This window comes from Electrophorus electricus, chromosome 12, assembly GCF_013358815.1.
Source record: "Electrophorus electricus isolate fEleEle1 chromosome 12, fEleEle1.pri, whole genome shotgun sequence".
NCBI classification, from domain to species: Eukaryota; Metazoa; Chordata; class Actinopteri; order Gymnotiformes; family Gymnotidae; genus Electrophorus; species Electrophorus electricus.
This window is the reverse complement of record NC_049546.1, coordinates 17,091,898-17,113,720: the sequence shown is the minus strand read 5'-3', so window position 1 is coordinate 17,113,720 and position 21,823 is coordinate 17,091,898. Positions and strand designations below refer to the sequence as shown.

General features: G+C 46.6%; 1 protein-coding gene across 6 annotated transcripts in view; it reads left to right on the top strand.

Moving 5' to 3' along the window:
- gpc3 (glypican 3) overlaps positions 1-21,823 on the top strand; it is an 82,927-nt gene that overhangs the window by 49,542 nt on the left and 11,562 nt on the right. For 3 of the 6 annotated variants that reach the window (XM_027013020.2, XM_035532241.1, XM_035532242.1), the window contains 4 exons: positions 1,495-1,631; positions 3,046-3,171; positions 7,572-7,683; positions 19,658-19,862. In XM_027013020.2, the coding sequence (XP_026868821.1) occupies positions 1,495-1,631; positions 3,046-3,171; positions 7,572-7,683; positions 19,658-19,862 (580 nt within the window). Of the gene's footprint in view, positions 1-1,494; positions 1,632-3,045; positions 3,172-7,571; positions 7,684-8,699; positions 10,141-12,104; positions 12,521-12,824; positions 13,877-19,657; positions 19,863-21,823 lie in introns of those variants that run through there. The other 3 variants (XM_027013022.2, XM_027013021.2, XM_027013024.2) reach the window with 3 other exon arrangements.

The window sequence follows — 21,823 nt, the reverse complement described above, 5'->3', positions numbered from 1 at the left end:
CTAGAGACTAAGATTAAGGCATCATGATATATTTTAACCTCTCATCCTATTTATTCACTACGTACACTACATTTTAACATGGTCTCCACGCCCTCTCGTTAATTGGAAGCTTCATATTATAGGTGAAATCAATAATTATTCCATCTCAATGTATTAATTAATGAATACATGGGCCAATCGTAAATGAATTACTGACTTGTGATCTGGTTTTGCATTACCTTTGCCCTGTCGCAAGAGTATAGTATTCCTATACCTTCAATGGGTATCCCGGTGTCCATGTGTGATTTTGTAAAACACGAGTGTGTGTGTGTGTTGGTTGGTCATGTTCTCTGCTAATCCTTTTCTCCCGTGTGCACATTTCAGGCTTTTCCTGCCTATGCTGCTCTCTACCGCGCTTCTCCCCGGTACTAACGCCACTGCTAACGAGAGAAACACTCGCGCCTCGCATCCCTGGAGCCTCACCCCTGCGCCCGACACGTTCAGAGACTGGGGGGAAGCGAGAGGCCCAGCCGTATTAATCAGGGCCAAGGGCGGGAGGGCCACTCCGTACGGGCAAAAACACAGAAAGAGCCGACCGGCCGCTAACGTTTCCCCCCTGAGCTCGTCGGCTGTGAATGATGGCGAGCGCGGGGTCGGTCTGAAATAGCGTTGTCTCGGGAGTTGCGGAGAGATGTCCGGACTTTCGCTAAAAGACATTTTGTTGCATCAGAATTCATATTTGTGTTCTAAATCCCGTGATCGCCATCTAACTCCCCGACTGTCTCGTTCCGTGTCTACATGCCGTATCGCACGTCCCCGGAGTTGCGTGCTAGAGATTCTATTGATCTACACTCATGATTATACCACTGGGCTCAACAGCAGGATTAGCGTGTTTACACGTGTGTATGAATGCATGTGCTCCTGTGTAAGTGTATCTATCTGAGATTTAGCTCGCTGTGTTTGGATAGTAAATGTTCCCCATAACCGCTGCGCAGTAATAGTCCCATTTGCTAAAGTTGGTTTGCGTTCTTATTCTTCCACGTGTGCGTCCTCTCCTTTCTCCTTAAATGTGATCAAGATGTCCATGTTTGGTTTGCTCCTATCAGTATTCTAAAACCCGCTTATCCCGCCAATGCATATTCACTTAAGGCCAGCCGGGTACAATTAGCTGCCAACACTACACGGCAGCATTAAACCCGAGACGCAAGCCCCTTGGGAAATTAAACCAGCGGCAATTCATTAAACCGCAAGCTAAACATTAGCAGGCATTTGCATTTTTATTGCACCTGAAAACAATGGAAGACTTCTATTATCTCACCGGCGCAGAGAAGACGTTCTTGTTTATTATGATGATGTTGTGTGTACCATACAAAAACAACGCCAGCGCTAAACCGAGAGATCGGCCGAGCAAAGGGGGAAAGGTTTCTCGTCGTAGTCCTTCTCCTGAGCTTGTTTTCCGCCAGCACCTGGTCTACGGATTAAAGACCTAAACGTGTCTCTCTCGCCTCCCCCCAGGTAAGCGGCGTTTGCGCACGCGCCCCCCAGAGAGTGGCGCGTGCAGCGACGTCACCAGCGAAACCAGCTGCACCGGTGTCCCGTAGCTCGCAGTCCGTGAACTTTGACCCCGACGAGACTCTGTCCGGGCGACGCAGGTAAATGATAAATGGATAATGGGTTGTGTTTTGTTCTTGATCATAACTGTTCTCATTTATAATATCATACAGACACGTAGTATTAGATAAAATAGCCGAGTAATGACATTTCCACTACTACAGATTCACAAGTTCAATCAGTAAATTGATTTCTCACCAATGATGGAGACAGATCTGATTTTCAGTCATCACTGTGACTTCAACCTTACTAAAAAAAATTAGAGTTAATCCTCAAGAATCATTTTATTGCTATGGCCACACCACCATATTAAAGTGCTTCTGTACTTGATATACAAATGCTTGAAGCTAACAAAACACACTTCATGTGTTATGCTGATGGCATCCACTTTTTCTTCCCTAGAGGAATAAAACAGACAGCCAGTCAATATAGTATGTAATGACTGAGTAATGACTGGACCCACTTACGGTGCATTTGTCTCATTCGTCCATCTCAGACACTCTGCAGATGTCTGGGGGGGGGGGGTCAGGTTTGAGAGGTGATTGGCAGGTTGTAATAGATAGCCATAGATAGCCCTCCAGAATAACTCGAAAGGCTCTTCCAGCAGCAACGCCATCAATGCTGTCCTCTACGTCTGCCCTTAACCTTCACCAACCTTCACCAACCTTTCCAGAGGGATCACGTTCAGCTCAGACGAGGCTCTCCTCCTAATGAGGGTGTGAGGGATGCTGGCCAGATTGGACTGAGTCGCTGTGGGTTGGAGTGTGTGTGTGTGTGTGTGTGTGTGTGTGTGTGCACTCTGTTACTCCTATGCTGGAACTAAACGACCAAAAGAAAACTTGAAATTGCACCGTAGTATAGACATTTGGCTGATCCCCATCGATTAAAAAAAAACCTTGCTTGTCTCAAAATGCAACTTGGCACTCAGAAAACATGAAGGAACCAAAAAGGTTGTCATACATGTGGGTCTCTCGTGTGTGTGAGTGTGTGTTTGTGGGCGTGCGCAGGCATGTGTGTGGGGGTCGATGGAGAGGGGCTCATTAACACTGGCTTTGTCTCCTGTCGTGGCAGTGACATTGAGCCGCCTTCTGCCCCCTCCATCCTGTGCGTTTCCGCTCTCGCTCTGATGAGCAGATGAGTGGGGCAGAGCCAGAACAGAGGGCTGTGTGGTCTGAGGCTTCAATGTCAATTAACCATCAATACGTCACAAATCAACTTACCCCGACAGAAAACAAGATGAAATGGAGTAGATCGGATTTCAGGGGGCTTTAACCCCCCCCCCCCCTTTAGCCCCTTTCTCATTTCTTTGCTTCCTGTTTATCCTCTTCTGTCTTGCTTGCCCCTGTTCACCCACACTGGTGCCGTCCGGCTAATTTTCGTTTCACTAGTCTCCTGTTTCATGCCATAATTTTCACGTGTTGTTCCTTTGTGTCTCCTTTTTGGGAATATTTTTAGAGAGTTTATCTTGAGCCTGAGGGGATTCAGTCTGTTCTACGGGGGTCTTGGGGAGGCTCTCTGCAGCCGAGAGCCAGCCACGCTCAACAGCTCCCTCTGCTGGAACGGGCAGGAGGTGACAGAAAAGTAAGTACTTGACATGAGTGCCCCAACACACGATAGCATTCATTCCAGTATTTTAATCCCTTCTTGACACATACAATAGCATAAAGTCTATACAGTGACGCATATGCCGTACCATTATGTCTTAATTGAGGGTGCTGCAGCCCCGTGAATTTACACGGCTTCGGATCCTGCGTTGACGGTGTACATGCAAAATGATATGACAGTCTGCAATGTCCTGAAGAAATATTTTCTACATTACTGTGCTGCTCGTGATCTGTAATCTAATTCACAGCTTCTCTTTATATGAGAGGAATGTTGGATAAAGCTGTAGTGTGTGGCAGAGGCCGGGAGAGTGGGGATAGGTGAGCGAAAGGTTGTGTTTATCAAAGAGCGATGACCTGGGCACGCTGCAGCCCTCAGCTTATAGGAGCGGGGGTGTAAATCTCATCTGGCCTGTGTGAATGGTTATTAATGTCAGAAGAGCTGTTGCTTCCCTCTTCTTGCTTAATTGCCCCTTCGATCGCATTTGTCGCCTGTGCCTGGCTCTCCACGTGCTCCGCAGAACCAATTTGGAGTTTGCTGTATTTCACTTTGCCCCCTGTTCGTGCCTTTTCCGTTTCATAACTATCTCAGTTTCGATCTGAGGCATGCTAACAGGTTACTTAGTGATGGAGAACGTGTTTGTGATTCAGTGATGAGACTTTAAAAAGCAAACTATATCCTCTCCTGTGAAGTTGTGTGGGCACGCTGTAAAGATAATGCCTTGTAATATATTCATTTTGTCTGACTGCTAATTTCTGTGTTATCTTACAATACAGTATCATTGTTGTAAACTTTAATGACTTTACTGAAGTAAAGTCAGAGGCACATTACGTCAGTGCCTAAGTTGGAGGTGCATTACATTACATTACATTACACTATACTAAAGAACCTATGATTATGCTAAACAGCTATGATGGTAAGTATTCATTACTGACCATAAGTACAAGAAATCGTGTATTGGTGGAAGATCAAAATACCTTCACTCTTGTCGTGTCACATCTTGAGACCTTTAGTGTCTGTACCCCATGCAGTAAGTACCACATTGGAGTCTGGGCCAATTTGTACTTTGTATTTTGGAATTGAGTTGAAGTGGCCTCTGGTTGGTTGCAATGGTTGCTTGTGTTGTTAATCCATACAGAATTGTTTCACATGATAACCAAGGCAACATCATTTAAACTAGAATGAATGAATGAATGAAGTTATATTTATATAGTGCTTTGCAAGGAACCCAAGTTCACTTTACCATTAACACACAAAGAGCTTATAAAATCCAGACACACACCAGTGAGAAACAGCGACCAATCACACACGGCGTACTCTTAGCTGGAAACTTCAGCCCCTGACTGAATCGGGAGCAGGGAGGGGAGACAGGACAACACCCAGGACAGAGCGCCATCCACCACTGGGCATGCAGACACACGTTCACATACATTCACACTAGGACAGCTTTATTAGACATGCAGGCACACAATCATACACACAGCACGATTTATTTGGGATAGCCAGTAGACCTAATCTCCATGTTCTTGGACTGTGGGAGGAAACCCACAAAGAAAACATTATATTAATTGAATACCAGAATTGTTAATATCAAATGTAGAAGTTACTGAATGTTACTGAATAAAGTTACTGAATGCTAAATACTGAAAATAGCTCTGGAAATACTCGCTCCAAAAGTGAGGATTAGATGTGGACCCTCCTGTGTTTGCTCCATGTCAGTGTGGATGAATTTGACAGGCACAGACGGGCAGATTTCACCCAGCCACTCTGACAGGCCTGAGAAATGCTAGCACCCAACCCCCCCCTCGAGAGAATTAACCTCGTCACCCTTCAGCCCTGCCTCTTCCCAGTCTTTACCCTGCCCTTCTTTATAAAGCAAGGGTCATTCGTGCAGAAGGAAATGATTTGCCCAAATTCAAACCATTCCAGAACCTCCTGTTGGGAGCGCTGAAGACTTGAGAATGTTATGCAGCTTCACAAATTTACCATCATCCCAGTCTTCCCACTCTTCCTCACGCCAGGGTTCAGTTTGTCTCTCCATGTCACATGCAGGGAATGCCTTCTGTCAGGGAAAGGCCCTCCGGCAGGGCCTGGCACACTCACAACTGGGGTCCGGCCTCCCGCGCGGTGTACGGCCCGGCACTGGGCCCCGGTGAGGGTCACGTAAGCCCGGACGTCAGAGGGACAGGGAAGGCTGAGAACAGCCATGGAGGAACTTTGAGGGGCCCCATGTGCCAGCTGGTGGAAACGTTTGAGGACAAACAAAAACAAATTGTTTAGCAGTGTTGGAATTTGGTATTTTTGGAAAGTTAAGAGTGTTTTTGACAAGTGTTTAGCACGGAAGATATGAAAATCCTTAACCTACCATAAAGGTTAAACCAACTTGAGTGCAAGTTGAAATCTTTATGACAAAATATTATAGAGACAATAAGTTTATTTATTTTGGCCATTTGAGGGTTAGTTGCTAATGTAATTCCAACAGAATGCTGATGCTTGCAAATTAGCCTAAATCATCTGTATGACATTTTGTTGTTCTTTCAGATGTTTGCTCTCATAGTTAAGAAACTCCTTATATACAATTTGAAAGCAGATGTTTGCATAGTCATATGTTGTTGGTTTCCCAGTTTTCAATAATTTTTTTTTTCCTAAAATGTTTTGCCATTTGTCACTATAAATCTAATTTAAAATTTTAATTGCCTTTGAAAATAACTGGTTTTGGTATGTCCAGAGTAATGTTTTCATGTCACGCATTCGTGTAACAGTAAGAATAAAAACTGTCCAGATGGTTGATTTGATTAATATGGAGAATTGACATCATTATTAGTGAAAATTAAAAGGATTTAAAAATATCTGTTAATTGTCTGTAAACACAGTTCTTTCTATGCCAGAGCAAATCTGTGACACTTCTGATGTAGTTTGCTATATTAGTGGAATGTTGCTTTTGGTTGCTAAAGTACTTCAAGTAGAGGTCAAATCTGTGAAAACAACCATTATAACTCTGCTACATTCAGATGTGTCACGGTGAAGCTGGATTTACACTCCTCGTGTCTGTTTAAAGGACAAATTAGACTTCACACAAATGTCAGGTGTAATTTAATTCGATTTTTTACAATTATTTTTTAAAAGATATTTACAGATTCAACCTAACAGCCAATACACCCCATTTACTTGTCCACATTCAGAGATCCTCAAAGCCCTATAGCTGCCCTCAGGACATGTGTGTGTGCCCTGTTGCTATCCTATGCTTCATCTTCCCTGACCAGATCCTCCCATCACCTCCTCTTCTAATGGACCATGTGTCTGTATTATTAATGCGATCATTAGCAGAGGAAGGTGGGCTGGCGTCGGGTCTAATAAGGAGAATAAATAAGTATGGGAACGTAATTTGGGTTAATGAAGAGGCGGCGCAAGGAGCCAATGTCGCGGTGAAAGATGACCTGTTGGAGAGCGTTCGGCGTTGTTCTCGCCAAGAACGGACCGTGATCTCATATGTCTGCTTTGCTGTCTGAGCAGCTCTGCCTTCAACTTATTAACTTCTGTTAATGTGATTTACTGTATTGTGCTTAATCGTATTTTTCTATTTTAAGAAAGAAAATGCTTTCTTAATGATGCATGAGATTTGCCTGTGGCTAGCGATCTTGGATAACAGACCCTGCCACAATCGCACGTCTTACAGAATGTCTTATTGACTGGAGTCCTGTGATCCACAGTGTAATAGTGTTAGTGTAAGGCGACAGCGTCCTGTTAGCGTAAGTTTAACGGCGCCGGTGTATTGTTAGCGCTGGATTAAGCTGTGAACGAATGTGGGCTTTGTGGCAGTGTGGCACACTGGTACTCTGTCCCCCGTATGCCCACCCTGCTGGGCCTCTGTGCATCAACACTAATTACATTTTAATATGGAGTAATCTACTGGAACATGAGTCCAATTGGTCCTGTGGGAGGGAGAAAAGCCCGGGCGAATGTTAAACACACTCTGTGGCTCACACACACACACACACACACACACACACACACACACACACACACACACACACACACACACTTAAACAGGATATTCCTGTACATATCTGACCCTGACCCAGTTGTGCTTCTTGTATGTCAGGATAGACATGCTTGATGGGGATAGTTTTGATGAATGCAGTCTAGAAACTTCCATAGAAGACAGGCTATTCTTCTGGAGGGTGGCAGAAATGCTGTTGGGCGATTCAGTATATTTATGAACAGGCATTTGAACTTTGGAATTTCATAGGATCATAAAATTCCTGGAGCCATTTTTTAATTTTACCTCTAGGTGGCAGTGTAGTCCATGTTTGCTGGTATCAGACCTGAGCGGTATGACCGGTGTGTTCATGGCCTAATAACTGGTGTTATGTGAATAGGTTTCCAGGTCCAGGACTGAAGAGGCCCCATCCTCATGTGCCTGACACCAAACACAAGCCCCCTGAACCTGTCATCAGCCAAATCATTGACAAACTCAAGCACATCAACCAGGTTAGTTATGACAACACAGAAATCTCACAAACAATCCTCACCTCCCATCACGATGTCTTAACATGTGTTTACATTTTCAGATTTGCTCTCTATGCACATGCGCGCGCACACACACACACACACACACACACACACTCACTCACTCACTCACTCACTCACTCATTGGGCTCTGTAGAAGGACTTCTAACAGGAGGTATGAAGCCATAGGGGCTGCAGGAATATTGAAAACAGAAACTGCCATAGAAGTCTGTCTTGCAGACAAAGCAAGAAGCCACCTCAGGTCCCATGATATTACAACAGCTGGGTGAGACGTCACCTTTTACCTGTGTGTGTGATCACCTTTTACCTGTGTGTTCACCTTTTACCTGTGTGCACACCCAATAAAAAGGGCAACCTGGCACCTTTTACCTGTGTGTGTGGCTGCCAGGTTGGCCTTTTTATTGGGTGTGCCTGGTCGTGTTCCCTACACAGTACTATTCTTCGCCAAAATGCGGCGCCGTCGATGATATATGACCCTTTAGGCTTTCATGGATCTGTGTCCTCATTCTGACAGCACACAGCATTCAGCCTGTATAGCGCAGCTGGCCTTCCCGAGGGAACCGTGCGGAATCCGACAGTCTCCGGCGCTCCGTGGCTGTGTGTGTTTGGTCAGAAGTTATGTGGTGATGAAACCTCTATGTGCAGAGCCATAGGTCAGGATTAGAGCCGCTTTCCTTTATGTCTGTGAACTTTTGCTTTTATGGGTGTGTGTGGGTGTGTGTGGGTGTGTGCGTGTGTGTCTGTTGAGTGAACGGGAGAGACCCACAGTCTATGGACGACTCTTGTCTGTATGTATAACGTGTGCATGTCCATATGTTGTGCTAACACAAGCAAGGCTGTGGGAGTTTCATTGTGTGTGTGTGTGTGTGTGTCCGTTTACATGTACGGAGGGCGTGCGTGCCTGTGAAAAGCCCACTGCGCTGCTGTGCTCTTCAGAGCTGTCTGAGTGGATTAACGTGGTGCTCTTGTTTGAACAGGCCAGAGAGGCAGATCAGAGACACTCCTGAGGCCCAGACCTGGCCGCCCCGAGGCCATGGGGGAGGTCCCGAGGTTCTGGACTTGCATTACCTCATACAAGCAGACCTCCTAGGCCTTTGTTTCCCAACCCTGGGTAAAGCAGGAGAACCGAGCTTCAACCCGGGAACGGTCTCGCCGCTCTGATGATCTTCCAGCTGAGCTCTTGTCTGGAGTCATGGCTGGCCAGCTGTCGTTTTGAGAACAGGGAGCGAGTGCTGGCTCATTGTGTGTGGATATGCGACACACACACACACACACACACACACACACAGACAAAAGAGCATAACCAGAGAGTTTCAAGCACACATGCAGGCACACGCACAACAGCACATGATCATGGCTCAGCTGTGTGGAAGCTATGAAGGCAGCATGTGTGCTTGTTAGGGGCTGAGCTCAGTGTTGCTCATATTCACAGAGCAGCTGAGTGTGTTCATGAGGAGGGAGGCAGCAGGTCAAGACTAAGAGGTCTCTGTACACAGCAGACAAACACATTCACGTCCTTTATAAACAAACACACATGCTGTCAGGCAGGTGGAGCCGTTTGTTCGTGTGTGTGTGTGTGTGTGTGTCTGTAAATAGCAGAGATGCAGGTTAGGAGTTAATAGGCACATGTGTTTGTGTGGGCAGGTTTCTGAGGTATGTGGTCACAAACTTCAACGGGCACAACAGATTCAATCAGCAGTCAAAATGTATGAATACGCAAAAACCAGGAGACGCACGTTCCCATACAGATGATTTACCAAGCAAGTTAAAACACCACTCAAACATCGATAAATACCCAAACATTACATACCAGCTATAGAGGTCAGTGGTTTCAACACAGTTGGAACCTTATTTTAGCTGAGCTTTGCTTCTTAAATAAGTAAAACCAATGTTGCTCAATTGGCCCTCATCATGCACATGTGGTAACTTAAAACCAAATGAAAGCATTGTTAGGCTACTAATAATAACTAGTAATGATTAAGTAATGACTTAATCAGAAGTTAAAGTAGTCTAACAAAACGAATTGTGCGGGAGCTAAAAAGACACTCGTTTAGAGTTTATTCTAAGTAAACACCATTTAAGAGCATCAAAATTAGGTGACATTCTGCTCTTCTTGTAATATTTTTGGTCTTAAAAAGGATAAACCTTGCAAATAAGATGTGAGCAGCAGTAAAGTAGTCTAGGTGTTGTCACCAACAGAACATTGAAATGTAATGCAAGAAAAGCACTAACTAAACATGAAGGACTAAAAAGTATAAATGATCTTTTTTGGGTAAAAAACTATTGTAGGAGAAAAAATCCATCAATACACATAACTGACTACATGTAATTGGCTATTAACCAGTTACTTTTACTCTGGGAGGCTCAGGCTTTTTGTTCATTTAAATGGATCCTATCATGGAAAACTGAATTTCCATCCCTTTTCTGAAATGAATCATTTGGAAGTAAAATGTAAATATTGTTAGTTCAAAACACACAATTCACTCATTCACTCCCCCAGTCCATATAGTTCATATATGGAATGTAACATACAAAACAGTCCATTTTGCCCAGTTTCTATCTGTTTGCTTTTTGAATGAGACACAATAAAGGGCTGCCAATCAGAACAGAGCTTATTTATCTTATATATGCCTTAAAGGTGCAGTAACAGGAACATTCTGTTTAATTCTAAGAGCCAAAGAGAGGTTGAAAAATGGTAGTGTAAAAATTAATTATGACTATATTTGGAACATGAGACCACATAAACATTGTAAGTGGACAACAAAAAAAATAAAAAGAAAATGTAGCATATGGGCCCTTTAACATTTGACTGTTCCCTGGTACCGCTGAGAGAATCATCTGGCACAGTCCGTGGAGAACCATGCGCGTGTTCTTGCAAGAAAGTACAATAAGTTTCTCTTTTTTTTTTTTTTACCGGCCAGGAGGGACTCCGTACTCCAGTGAAACATCCCTCAGTGCAGTCTCTTTAATGTTAATGCAGATTGCTTGGCTCCCACTGCTATGAAACATTTCTGGGTGTGGACCAGGCCATTTGTTTTATGGAACATTAAAGTTTTTCCTTTCCCCCCACCGTTCGTGCTGTCGTTTACGAGGGTTGGCGTGACTAGCCTCTCTCTTGCAGCCTAGCATCGCCGACGCGACGCGGTGGAGAACTGGTGGCCCACTTTAACCTTCCTCTGCACTTCATGTTCTGCTTTCTCACGTTAAAGAGGCTGATGTAATGTCCGAGCCAGGCCTCATTTAAGGTGAACGGCCCTCTATAAATGTGTGAAATATAATGACGTTGCACCCATGCTACTCCGGGTTGGCAGTCTTCCCTGTCTTTATCTGCATTCCAAAACACAAGAGTTGTTTTGTATGGACCACAGGCGTTCAAGTGTCCATGGGATTCAGGGTTGGACAGCATGATGTTTCGTATGAAAATAATTATCAGCTGTTTAGTCTCAGGCCTAGAGAGAAATGGAGCTTCTCTATGGCTCATGTCAAACATGTGTGGTCACTTTGTTTATACAGGAGTGGATACGAGTGAATTGTTCTTCTTAAACTCAAATTCAAAATAGACTAGTTCTCATCGAATTTTGACACAGGTTACTTTGATCTATTATTGCGAAGTTTTTAAGTTACAGGTTAAAGAAATTTAGGCTCCAGTTGCAGTTGTTTGGATTTTTATTTATTTATTTTTTTGTCAACTTGTTAGCTGACCTTTTCAAGATGTTTTATTAAAGGCCCAGATTTAATGTGATATGTGATAACATCTCATTTTCTTGAAATAATGCAGATTAGGTTTTGTCAGGATGAGAGTGCAACAGTATGCTTTTAATAGGCACCAGTAGCTCAGGCGTTGCATTTCATTATATGGTCCATCATCCAGTGATATGGTGCATACTGCAGCTAAAGCAGGTGTTATTCTTTGCATCAGCATGACTCAAATATTTAGATTCAAAAGGATTTCTCCTAGTGCATTATGTATATTACATTTGTGTGTGTGGGTGTGTACATGGTTGTTCCTTGCAGGCACACTGGTATAGTTTCTCTTCCCTTAGATGTAAAATTAGATTTTAATATTTGTACAACACGTTTTGCCATTTCTGCCATTATTAGCAGATTTCTCCTAGAGTATTGCATAGAAAAAGTGAGAAAGAGAGAGAGAGCCCATATACGTGTATGTTGCTTGCAGGTCCACTGGTGTACAGTTTCCCTTACCCTGATTGTCAAATTAGATTTTAATATTTGTACAACGCGTTTTGCCATTTCTGCCGTCATTGAGACCATCTGTTGGAATTCCCAGAGTATTGAATTACTGCAGAGAGCAACCTCTCTCACACCAAGCACTGCAGCAAGGGTCAAAACACTGCAATTATCTGATTGGCCTTTGATTCCAGACTCTTTCAGCCCGGCGTGTAAGATGTATAAAGGCATGTGCGGAGCTGAGCAGGGGAGGACGTATCTGGGGCGCAGCAGAATGTGCTGTGGGAAGGAAACGGAGCCACATGCGTAATGGCTGGAGACAGACGAGCTTTCATCGGGCCCTTGTCCTGGACAGGTCGTCCTGTGCTGCGCTTACCCGTACCTTTTCATCTCGACTTTATGGTCTCCTAATCTGTCCTCTGCCGACTCTCTCTGACTCATCGCGGGTCCTTCTGCCTCGTCCTCGTTCTCTCTGTCTTTCTGTTTAGCTTTTTTTTTCTCCTCCTTCCTCCCTCGCTTTCCGACTCCATCTGTGCCGGGCTGGATGTGACACACTCCAGTCCTGTCCCTCTCCCAGAAAGAGAGATCTTTCTCTCTCTCTCTCACTCCCCCCACCCCTCACCCTCTCTCTATCACCCCTCACTCCCCCACCCCCCCCGGCCTTGGTTTCCGTCTCTCTTAATCAGATCCAGGGTCAGAGCGTAAGCGGCAGGTAAAGCCGGCAAACCGGGTGGGAGGGGGTAAGAAGTGCTCCACATTCCAGAGGCCGGTCTCACATCCTGCTGCACTCCCTGCCGCCCAGCACTGCGTCCACACATCTACACACATACCCTCACAAGCACAACTTTGCTCAAACCCAACGACCCCTCTAGGCAACCTCTGCAGATCCAGAGTAACACGCAAACTCTTCTCAGCAGACTGTGCGGGTGAACGGCTCCGGAGAAGCCAGCTCTGTCCGCTCCTGTCTGCTCACCTGATCTGGGCTGGACCGGGTTTTTGGAACAGAGACGCCGGGAGGAATAGTGTTCATGTGAACATGGGAGATGTGCCGTTTATTCAGTCGTGCTTTCTGTATTGCTGTGAATGAACGCATTTCCCGCCCGTCTTATGCCTGTAGCCTGCGTTCTCTTATCTTCATCAGACTTCAGCAGTGCCCACAATGTCCCAGTGATAGTTGACCTGCTGTTTCACTGGTGATTACAGTATTGTTTATATCATAACATTACATTTAATGATCCCTGGTCACTCGGTAATGGTTGTTGAGGCAGCAGGTTCAAGGCTGTGTCCAAAAAAGGTCTGAAGGAGACACGGGTGATTTTCTATAGCATTTAAGGCAGATATAAAAGAGAACATATGTGCAGGTACAAAATGCCACAAAGAATGCACCCAAACACATCCAGTCACATGCGTGCATCCAGTCATATGTGTGCATCCATGTAAACAAATGCACCCTTAGATGGCAGTCTAGCCTCTTTTCTGAGTGGGTTCTTCCATGAGGAATCCTCAAATGAAGTGTGACATCGGATATACAAGCAGGGTTTCAGACCTTCCATAAAGTCGGACGTACGGCTCGACCCCGAAACCAGAACTACCCTTAGACCAAATACTGCCTGTCCTCCGATGTCTCCCTAGACCTTGCCCATATACACACATCCAACACTCCTTTTTACAGCTCTGTTCTAATTTAATTCGATTTAATTCGACAATTTTATTCTTAAGTTTATTCTCTGTTCTGTGCATTCTACTTTTAACAGTCCAGTGTGTCAGGACGTTGGGAATGCTACCTGTGTTCTTACCAAGAGACATTCCGTGTATAAGTGGCATACCTGTCAAATAAAAAATTATTCTTATTCCGTGTCTGTGACGTCCCTGTCGGCTCATTACCTGTCCTTCCTTGTGCTCACATGGGGAAATCCCAATATTCCTCCCTGTGTGCGCTCGTCTCGGTCTTGCTTTTTGCTTTTCCACCCCTGCATCCCCTTCCTTTATTTTCTAACCCCCCCCCCCGCGTTTTTCTCTTCCTCTCCCCATTTTGTCCCCTCTACTTATTCTCACATTCTTTCTGTCCTCCCCTCCAGCTCCCTCTCAGGGTCTTTCTGTCTGTCCCTCTCTCCCCTGCTGGTGGGAGGTCAGACAGAGCATGTGAGGGGTCTTTTCCTCCCAATTAGTTTCCTGCTAATGAGTCGCCCTCTCAGTCTGCGCCCCACCCCTAAGCCCACCCCACCCCACCCCCCCAAGCTCAGGGGCCCGAGCCTGGGCTGCGCACCCACACCCACACCCACACCCACACCCGCCTCTCACCTTAGCCACCCGACAGGGCGCAATTACTACACAGCAGGCCAGGACTGGCCTGCCCCCCCCCCAACCAGGGTGCAGTGCATGTGGGAAATAACTCTGATTCACAAATATGGAGGGATCAGTATTGCGCTCGGCGTCAAGGACAGACTGTTTTTCATATTCCCAAAGCATAGCGACTGGTAGAGAGAGTACTAATGCTTGTCTCTAACGCCTTACAATGAATCTTCTGCTCCTGCAACTGTGATCAAGATCAGTATTGAAATGTGAGGGAGATCACTGTGAGGAAGCTAGATGGTGGGAAGGAAACTGTCAAAGTTACACACATTTGTTTCCTACGTACCTACGGGCCACGTACAGCAGTCGCAGTTCTCCTAGTCTGGGTACGCCATCGCTCCTCTAATCCCAGTGACGCTCCTCGTCCGGGTTCCACGAACAGCGTCTCGCGGTGCTCCACGCCCGCCCGCCGTTTCCCGGAGATGTGGCTCGAGAATCCTCCGCCACTGGTGCCCGTGCTGGCGGAGGCCAGGGAGAGGAAGAGTCCTGTAGGTACCCGTGGGCTTTCTCAGGCTGCCGTGTAAGCCGAGCCTCCCCCCGGGCCTGCCTGCGAGGCTTCTTCCGTGCCGGCCCTTTCTCATGGCCTGCCAGCTTCCCGCGGCTTGCCTGGGGATCCGCAGTGCCCTCGCTGCCCTTCGTCAGCGGCCCCTCACCGGGGGAGTGCGGCGGGAGTCTCTCAGCGGGGTCAGAGGTCCCACTTCCTGTTTCTTGTCTGAGTTGGGTCATCAGAGGGTTTCCCCGCGAGGGTCGCGGACTCCTTCGCCTCTCGCCTCTTTTGTTGTGGGTTGGGGGGGGAAGAAGGAGGAGTTCACACATAGGGAGTGCTGAGATTCAAATGAAATGAGGAGTCGAAACGCACACCTCTGTCACTCGCAAATGGTCCTGGATAAACAGTGCTCTTAGGTCACCTATAATGAAGGCGAGAAGCCCAGCAGACATAGTACCGGGCATTCCCACAAAGTGCAGCCCTTAACATACGTGGTTGCTGTCCTGCCTCACCCACTAGATCATGAGGCCATTAGGCGCGTGTCAGGGTCGTGGGAGACGGCCTGGTGACGTGGAACGGGCCGCGCCAGGCCACGTGAGGAGTTGGGGAGACAACGTGTGGAACCTGAACGGCTGAGGCAAGCAGGGGCTGATGTCACTCGCTAATCAGATTTGATCGCTGGCACGCGCATCACACGTGGGAGCTTTTTTTTAACCCTGAGTTTTCATTCAAACAAACAACCGACTGCTTTTATTGCAAACATGTCAGAATTTACATATGGCTGGATATGAGGTTTGTGCATTGTTTTCAAGTGTGATAGACATGTAGGATGGTCAAACACACATAAAGTCTGTAAAAAGACTATAAAAAAAAACCTTAGTTTTTTTAAACTATAAAAAAATGAATTGGCTGCAGTACTTTGATTTTCTAATAGGATATGATCAAATTGAATACGATAAGATAAAAATGAATCTCCAGTTACTGGAAGGCTTACCAGAGAAAAAGGTTAGCATTCTGAAAATTCTTTTTTGATTTTAATCTGACCCAGTAAAAGGTGGCCAGAGTATGATAATTAATTCTAAGAGTTGTACACACCCAGTTTTATATGCACAGTGGAGCAGTCACATTATCCCCTACCCCACCCGTCTCACTCTGTCTCTCCTGTGTCTGGCCGAACAGACAGGCGGTGGTCTTTTTTAGCTGTCTCCCTTAGGACAGGACATGTGCAGAGAAAGAGACATATAAATAAGAAACTTCCTTCCTTCCTTCCTACTAAAGATGTAATCTGCGTGTAAGGAAGTAAGTGTGTGTGTGTGTGTGTGTTGTGTTGATTGCTGTTGTGGTTTTTCAGTGACTCAGACAAGGAAATGTTTTGGTTTTCTTTAGAATCATGCACAGTCATCACAGATCTGCACCCCCAAATTTTCTCCATATCCACGTTTTGTGTGTGTGTAATTGTGTAAGTGCTCATAATGTAATGATGTGAAGAATGTGGGAGTTTGCGATTCAAATGAATGAACCATAAACAAACTTCCAACAAACTTACTTGATTATTCGAGCTCTTTAATAGAGTCTGACACGGTCTGACGGTGCTTATACTGCTCCTGATTAAAACACACAATAGGCTTTATGTAAGATGGTCAGTCCTGGAGCTTGGCAGGGACCCAGTAGAGCTTTGCTATATCTGATCTCGCCTCCAGCCTCTGCACATGTCCAGACACATCCAAAGGGAGACCAGGTACAGATTGATTCCAATCAGAAAGTGTGGCTGGCACTACTGTTGTCAGTCTGCATCCTCCCCTGTACACATTCTTACACACACACACACACACACACATCCACTTCCACGTGGCCCTTGGTCACATGCAAGTAAGCCACATCCACATTCGGACCCTGTTTGTGTTTGACATCACTGGGTGGGTGGAGGGGGTGTTTAACTTGCTACTGGCTGGTCCACGGGACCAAACCACGGGCCTGATCCGGCACAGCCCCATCCCCCGTGGGACAGCTTCTCTTCTGCTCATCCACTGCCTCTGCGCTGTGTGTTGTGGTTACCGGGGGGGGGGGGGGGGGGGGGTTGGTGAAACATGCCTGCTCATGTTACCAAATCAGGATCTGTGCTGCGCTCTCGCTGGGCCCTTTCTGTAAACAGGGGTTTTGTTTGAGGTAGTGACGCTATGATTATATAGTTGGAGAGGGAGAAGACCCGGCGTAAAGTTTGGGATTACTGGAGCAATTACGTCTACAAATGTTATTAGAGAGTTGCCTTATGTTGCTATTTCTTCTCAATTGAAATGCAGACGTTCTCACCGAGCACCTGAGAGGGGCAGAGTGACCGGTACTTACATTTGCTGTATCATAACGTTCACGCACCTGTTGTGTGCCTTTGTGCCACTGTGTTGGTTGGATCAGACAGCGCTGTACAGACGTCTTCCGGGTTGAGCTGATGCAGTGTAGGGCTGAGTGTTTGTGGGGGGGAGTGGGCAGCTTCCACACATGCCGGGAGGACTGTGTCAGACAATCTGTCACATCCGTCACTTTAGTCATCCTCGCCACCCTCATCGCGGTGGTTGGCGCGGCGACGCTACGTTCTAATCACACATTCCGGTCTGGCTGCATTCCAGAAGATCAGGCCCAGTGCTCCCACACCACATGGGGCGGGAGGGTGTTTGTCATTTTCTTGACACGTCCACGTTGCTTCTTGCGTTGAATGTGTGTGTGCATGTGTGTGTGGAGTCAGGAAGGTTTTTCTCTGGGAGCTGTGGCTATGTGGAATGTGTGTGTGTGTGTGTGTGTGTGTGTGTGTGTGTGTGTGTGTGCTGACTCTGTCAGCATCTCCACCTAGCCAGTGTGGAACAGTCCACCAGGCAGGGAAAGTTTGTCTTCTCCTTCCTTTGGGAGAGGGGGCTATTTTGAAATACCGTCCACCTCAACTTTTTCTCCAGCTTTACTACTGTTTGCCTTGACATTTGTTTTGGAGGCTAACGCAGCTCCTGTCGTTGCTGGGCAACCATCTCTGGGGAGGAATTAAGAGCCTTCTGTAAAAGCCTCGGGCGCATGCGCTGCACAGGAGCGCGGCGCAGACACCGGCGGCAGGACGCATCAAAACGTCATTCCTCACCGGAAAAACCAGCTCAGGGAAAGAGACGAATCCTTATGCTCCTGGCGCTTGCATGAAGAGGAGTACTTCATCGCTCCCGACACAGCGGAGCGGAGCCGTAGCGGGCGACTCCAGCCAAAGGCTGTCTTCCCCGGTGGGCTCGGGTCCATCAGGGGCCTCCTTCCCTCCGTGTGCGGCAGCCCGGGTTTCAGTGAGCCCTGGTGAGCTGCCTTCTTAAAGGAGCCAGTGTTTTCCCTTACTGCCTCTGGCTAGCCTTGGATGAGCTGCTGGTGGAAGGAGAGGGAGAGGTGTGTACTCCGATGTCTGGGCCTGAATGGAGGCTTGTGTGGGGATCTGCTGGAGCGCGTCGCACGCCTGTCCTCGCTGACCTCTGCAGAATGGGCCGCTGTTTTAAGCACAGATGGGCGTTTTTGCGGGAAAAGTCAGTTCGGCCGTTCGACCTCACACGCCGGTGGTACGGGATGATGAGCGCGGCCGTTTGCCTCTTTTAGCCAATGGGATTGGATGATTAGCGCGGGTGCTCCACCCTTTCGCTGATGGGATTGAATGATTAGGGCTCCTTTATGGTCTCTGTCCTGACGGCGGGTCCATAGCTCGGCTGCTTTGTCCCTGAGGACGGCCCATCTGATCCCAATTTTCTCCTGTAGACGAAAACAACGCGCAGAAAGGGAAACAACCCAACAGCAAGCGCACGCTCGTGTCCGCACATCGGAAGGAAATCAATAGACGAGAACAGAAAGATGAAAGCAAAAGCAGAAGACATGGAATTTTGAGTAATTTACTTTGGCTAAATATAGAATTTGTTTGTTATAGTAAACTCATAGAACATCCATCTTTCTCCCTTGCTTTCCCATGTTAGAGTTTCCAGTACAAAGAAATTAATTCTCTTTACTTTATTTTCTGGAATGACATTAAAGGGGATCATTTGAACCATCAAGAATTAAATGAATACTACATGTATTACATTCCATAACAAACACTTATTTATAGATCAGCTGTGAGCTGTCGGAATTAACGGAAATGCTGGCTCCCTGGGAAATTTCTTGTTAATGGCCTTTTGGGTCGTTTGCGCTTGAGTATTTGGTGTATTTACTAACAACCAGTTTATTCTACCACATATGATAAATGAAATTACTTTTTAAAATTACTTTTATTTTCACTTCAAAGCAGTTGAGCACTCAAAACCCCTAAATTACAACTTTGCAGATGAGAATCAGGACACTGCACAGAGCATGTGCATTAAAAATAAAATGTGTTTATTTGGGTTACAGTGCATGTGACTTTTTCATACCATGGTGACATGTAAACACAAAACCAGGTTCAGTGAACTTGGAGCGTGCGATTTGTTGGTGCTATCTTGCTCATGTTTCAAGTTGCACAAATACAATCACTCGTGGTGTGTGCCAGCAGCAACACGCAATCACACGCGGTGTCGCCTTAGTGACAGCCAAAAGTTATTTCTCACCAGCAGTAATCTATTACAGAAAACTTAAATATTTGTCTGTTAACAATAACATCTTTATGATATTGATTTATTTTTGTTAAACTCCCTGTTTTGTGAAAAGCTGAGTTGGACGTTTGCTGAGATCTGTGCAATGTGGATCTATGGATCAGCAAGCACTGAGGTGACAGACGTGTCTAAGGCTGAGATGACGCGTATGTCTAATGCATGTCAGAAAGTGACTGTAAGAGCAATGTAGGCGTGATATGCTGATAGGAAAGCGCTGTTCTGAATGGACCTCACTGAAATCTCTTTTAAATCCCTGCGCTTGCCCATGTCCCCGAAGCTGTTACGGATGGTGACGTCGCCTGAGAAACGATGGCGAGCTCGTCCTCAAGGGGGTGCCGCGAGAAAAGATCCAAATCGACCGAGCCAAGGGACCGAGGACGAGGAAGGGCTAGAGAGCGGCGACTGTGACGATGAAGATGAGTGTACCGGATTTTCGGGACTCGGGCCACCGCCGCGACGCAAGCGTCTGCGTATCTTCGCAGGTGAGTCCCGCACAGCTTGCTTGGCCTCGTGTGCTTCCTGTGCTTACTCGTGGCTGTAAAGGTTGATTGCGTAGACGGGTTCGGGGAGTAAGAACGCAAACATCACTTTTATCACGTGCTTCATTCATGACTGGAGGACTGACCCAGTCTAAATCCCACTAATCTCGCTGTCTTGACAAACCTGTTCATATGGGTAACTCCTCTGTCTTTTTCATTTAATTGTAGTTACTGAATAATTCACAGTAGTTACTGAATAATATGCCTCAATGTTTATGACTAAAAAAATATTTCCAAAGTTTAGGACTTTGAGGAAGAATTCAACCAAGTGGATCTTTAGCTGCCAGCCACCAGCAACCTCAATAGTTCATACATCAGCTTTTAATTAACTGGCAAATGTTCAGTGCTACTTTAAAACATGCAGCCTAATCTGCACTGTCTCCTCCCCCATAGGTAATGTGTACCTTCCCTTTATCAGTAACCTCTTGGAATTCTTATTATCAGGGAGAACAAAACGGTGGGGGGGGGGAGACGTTCGCTTTGATGCAAAACAAAGTGCTTTAAGGCCAACAAACCGTAACAAACACAGAGGCACCAAACGCAGGCGAAGAACAACAGGTTAAAGGGAAGGCAGCGAGGAGTCAGATACGAGCCGACACAACTGGGCCAGCTGAACAAACACGGCCGAGGGAGTCCTCCTCGGTGCCTCGCTGCCTCGCTACTGCAGCCTGGCACCGGGCCCTCAGAGGTTGTGGGGTGAGGCCGAGGATCTGGGCGACTGGGTGGGTAGTGTAGACGGTCAGCAGTCACGCTGAAAAAACAAGAAACCTTGTATTACAGTTGAGTGGGGATTACGTGCTGTAGTACTTGAGACAGTGTGTTATGGCACAGCCGTATGTACACCCACCACGATACGGGTGGATTTATTGACGGGTGGCTGTTTGAATTGACAGCGAAAAGAATGCGATTCATTTCTGCGTGGGGCTTCACAAAACACACCTACGCCGCATCTGTGTAAGTGTGTATGTGCATGTTTGTGTGTGCGTGTGTGTTTGTTTGTATGCCTATGTGTGTGCATGCATGTGTGAGTGTGTGAGTCTGTTTGAAGACCTTGTGGGGAGGCAGGTACAAAGATAGCAGCTGATAGGTTGGTAGCTGCCCTGATGACCTGGCAAAATCTGCTTGACCCCTGAGCTTTTTCATCCTGTTTTGGACGAGAGGGGAGGAGGGGAGCGGCGGGGTCAGTGTGCCTGAGGTCAGCCGCGGGCAGATTCTCTAATGGGAGGCCTGTCTGTGCCTGGTGCCGGGAAATGGACGACGTGGGTCTGGTTTCACAAAGCTCTGCAGGGGGGGAGTGAGCATCACAGCTCCGGCCCAGAGGCCTGCGAGAATCAGCAGCAAGGTGCAGACAGCCTACCTCCCAGGCTTGGCTGTGTTGTTGTCGTCGTCCCCCAGGGGCAGAGCTGTCAGCCAGCTGGCCACATCAGGGATGTTCCAAGGGATCTGGAGTGAATGATTGATGGAGACTCGCTCTAGTCAGCCCCAAAGCCTCTGGCCCTTCCAGACCTCCTAGCTTGTGGTGGCCTATTCGCCATCAGGCCAGGGAATTCAACCCCCGCTCTGCCCCCACACCCCCACACGCACATTCTCTGGAGCATTCCAGACCTGGCAGAGCTATTCCAGGACAGGCTGTGAGTGTGTGTGTGTGCTGTCCAGACACCCAATCATACATATGGTCAGCACTAGGTGCCCTGTGTGGATACCCTTTAATTTAATTTAATGACAATCACTGTTTCTGTTATCATGTGACTCTGACATAAGCGTAGATCTCATCTAAATATTAAGCTTTAAGCATTAAGAACACTGATAATGATTATTTTGGGCAGAAAAATTAAACAGGCATTATCTCTTTCTTTCTGGTCTAAATTTAGCTTAAGGAATTGTAACGAGGTCTTTGTTTAATT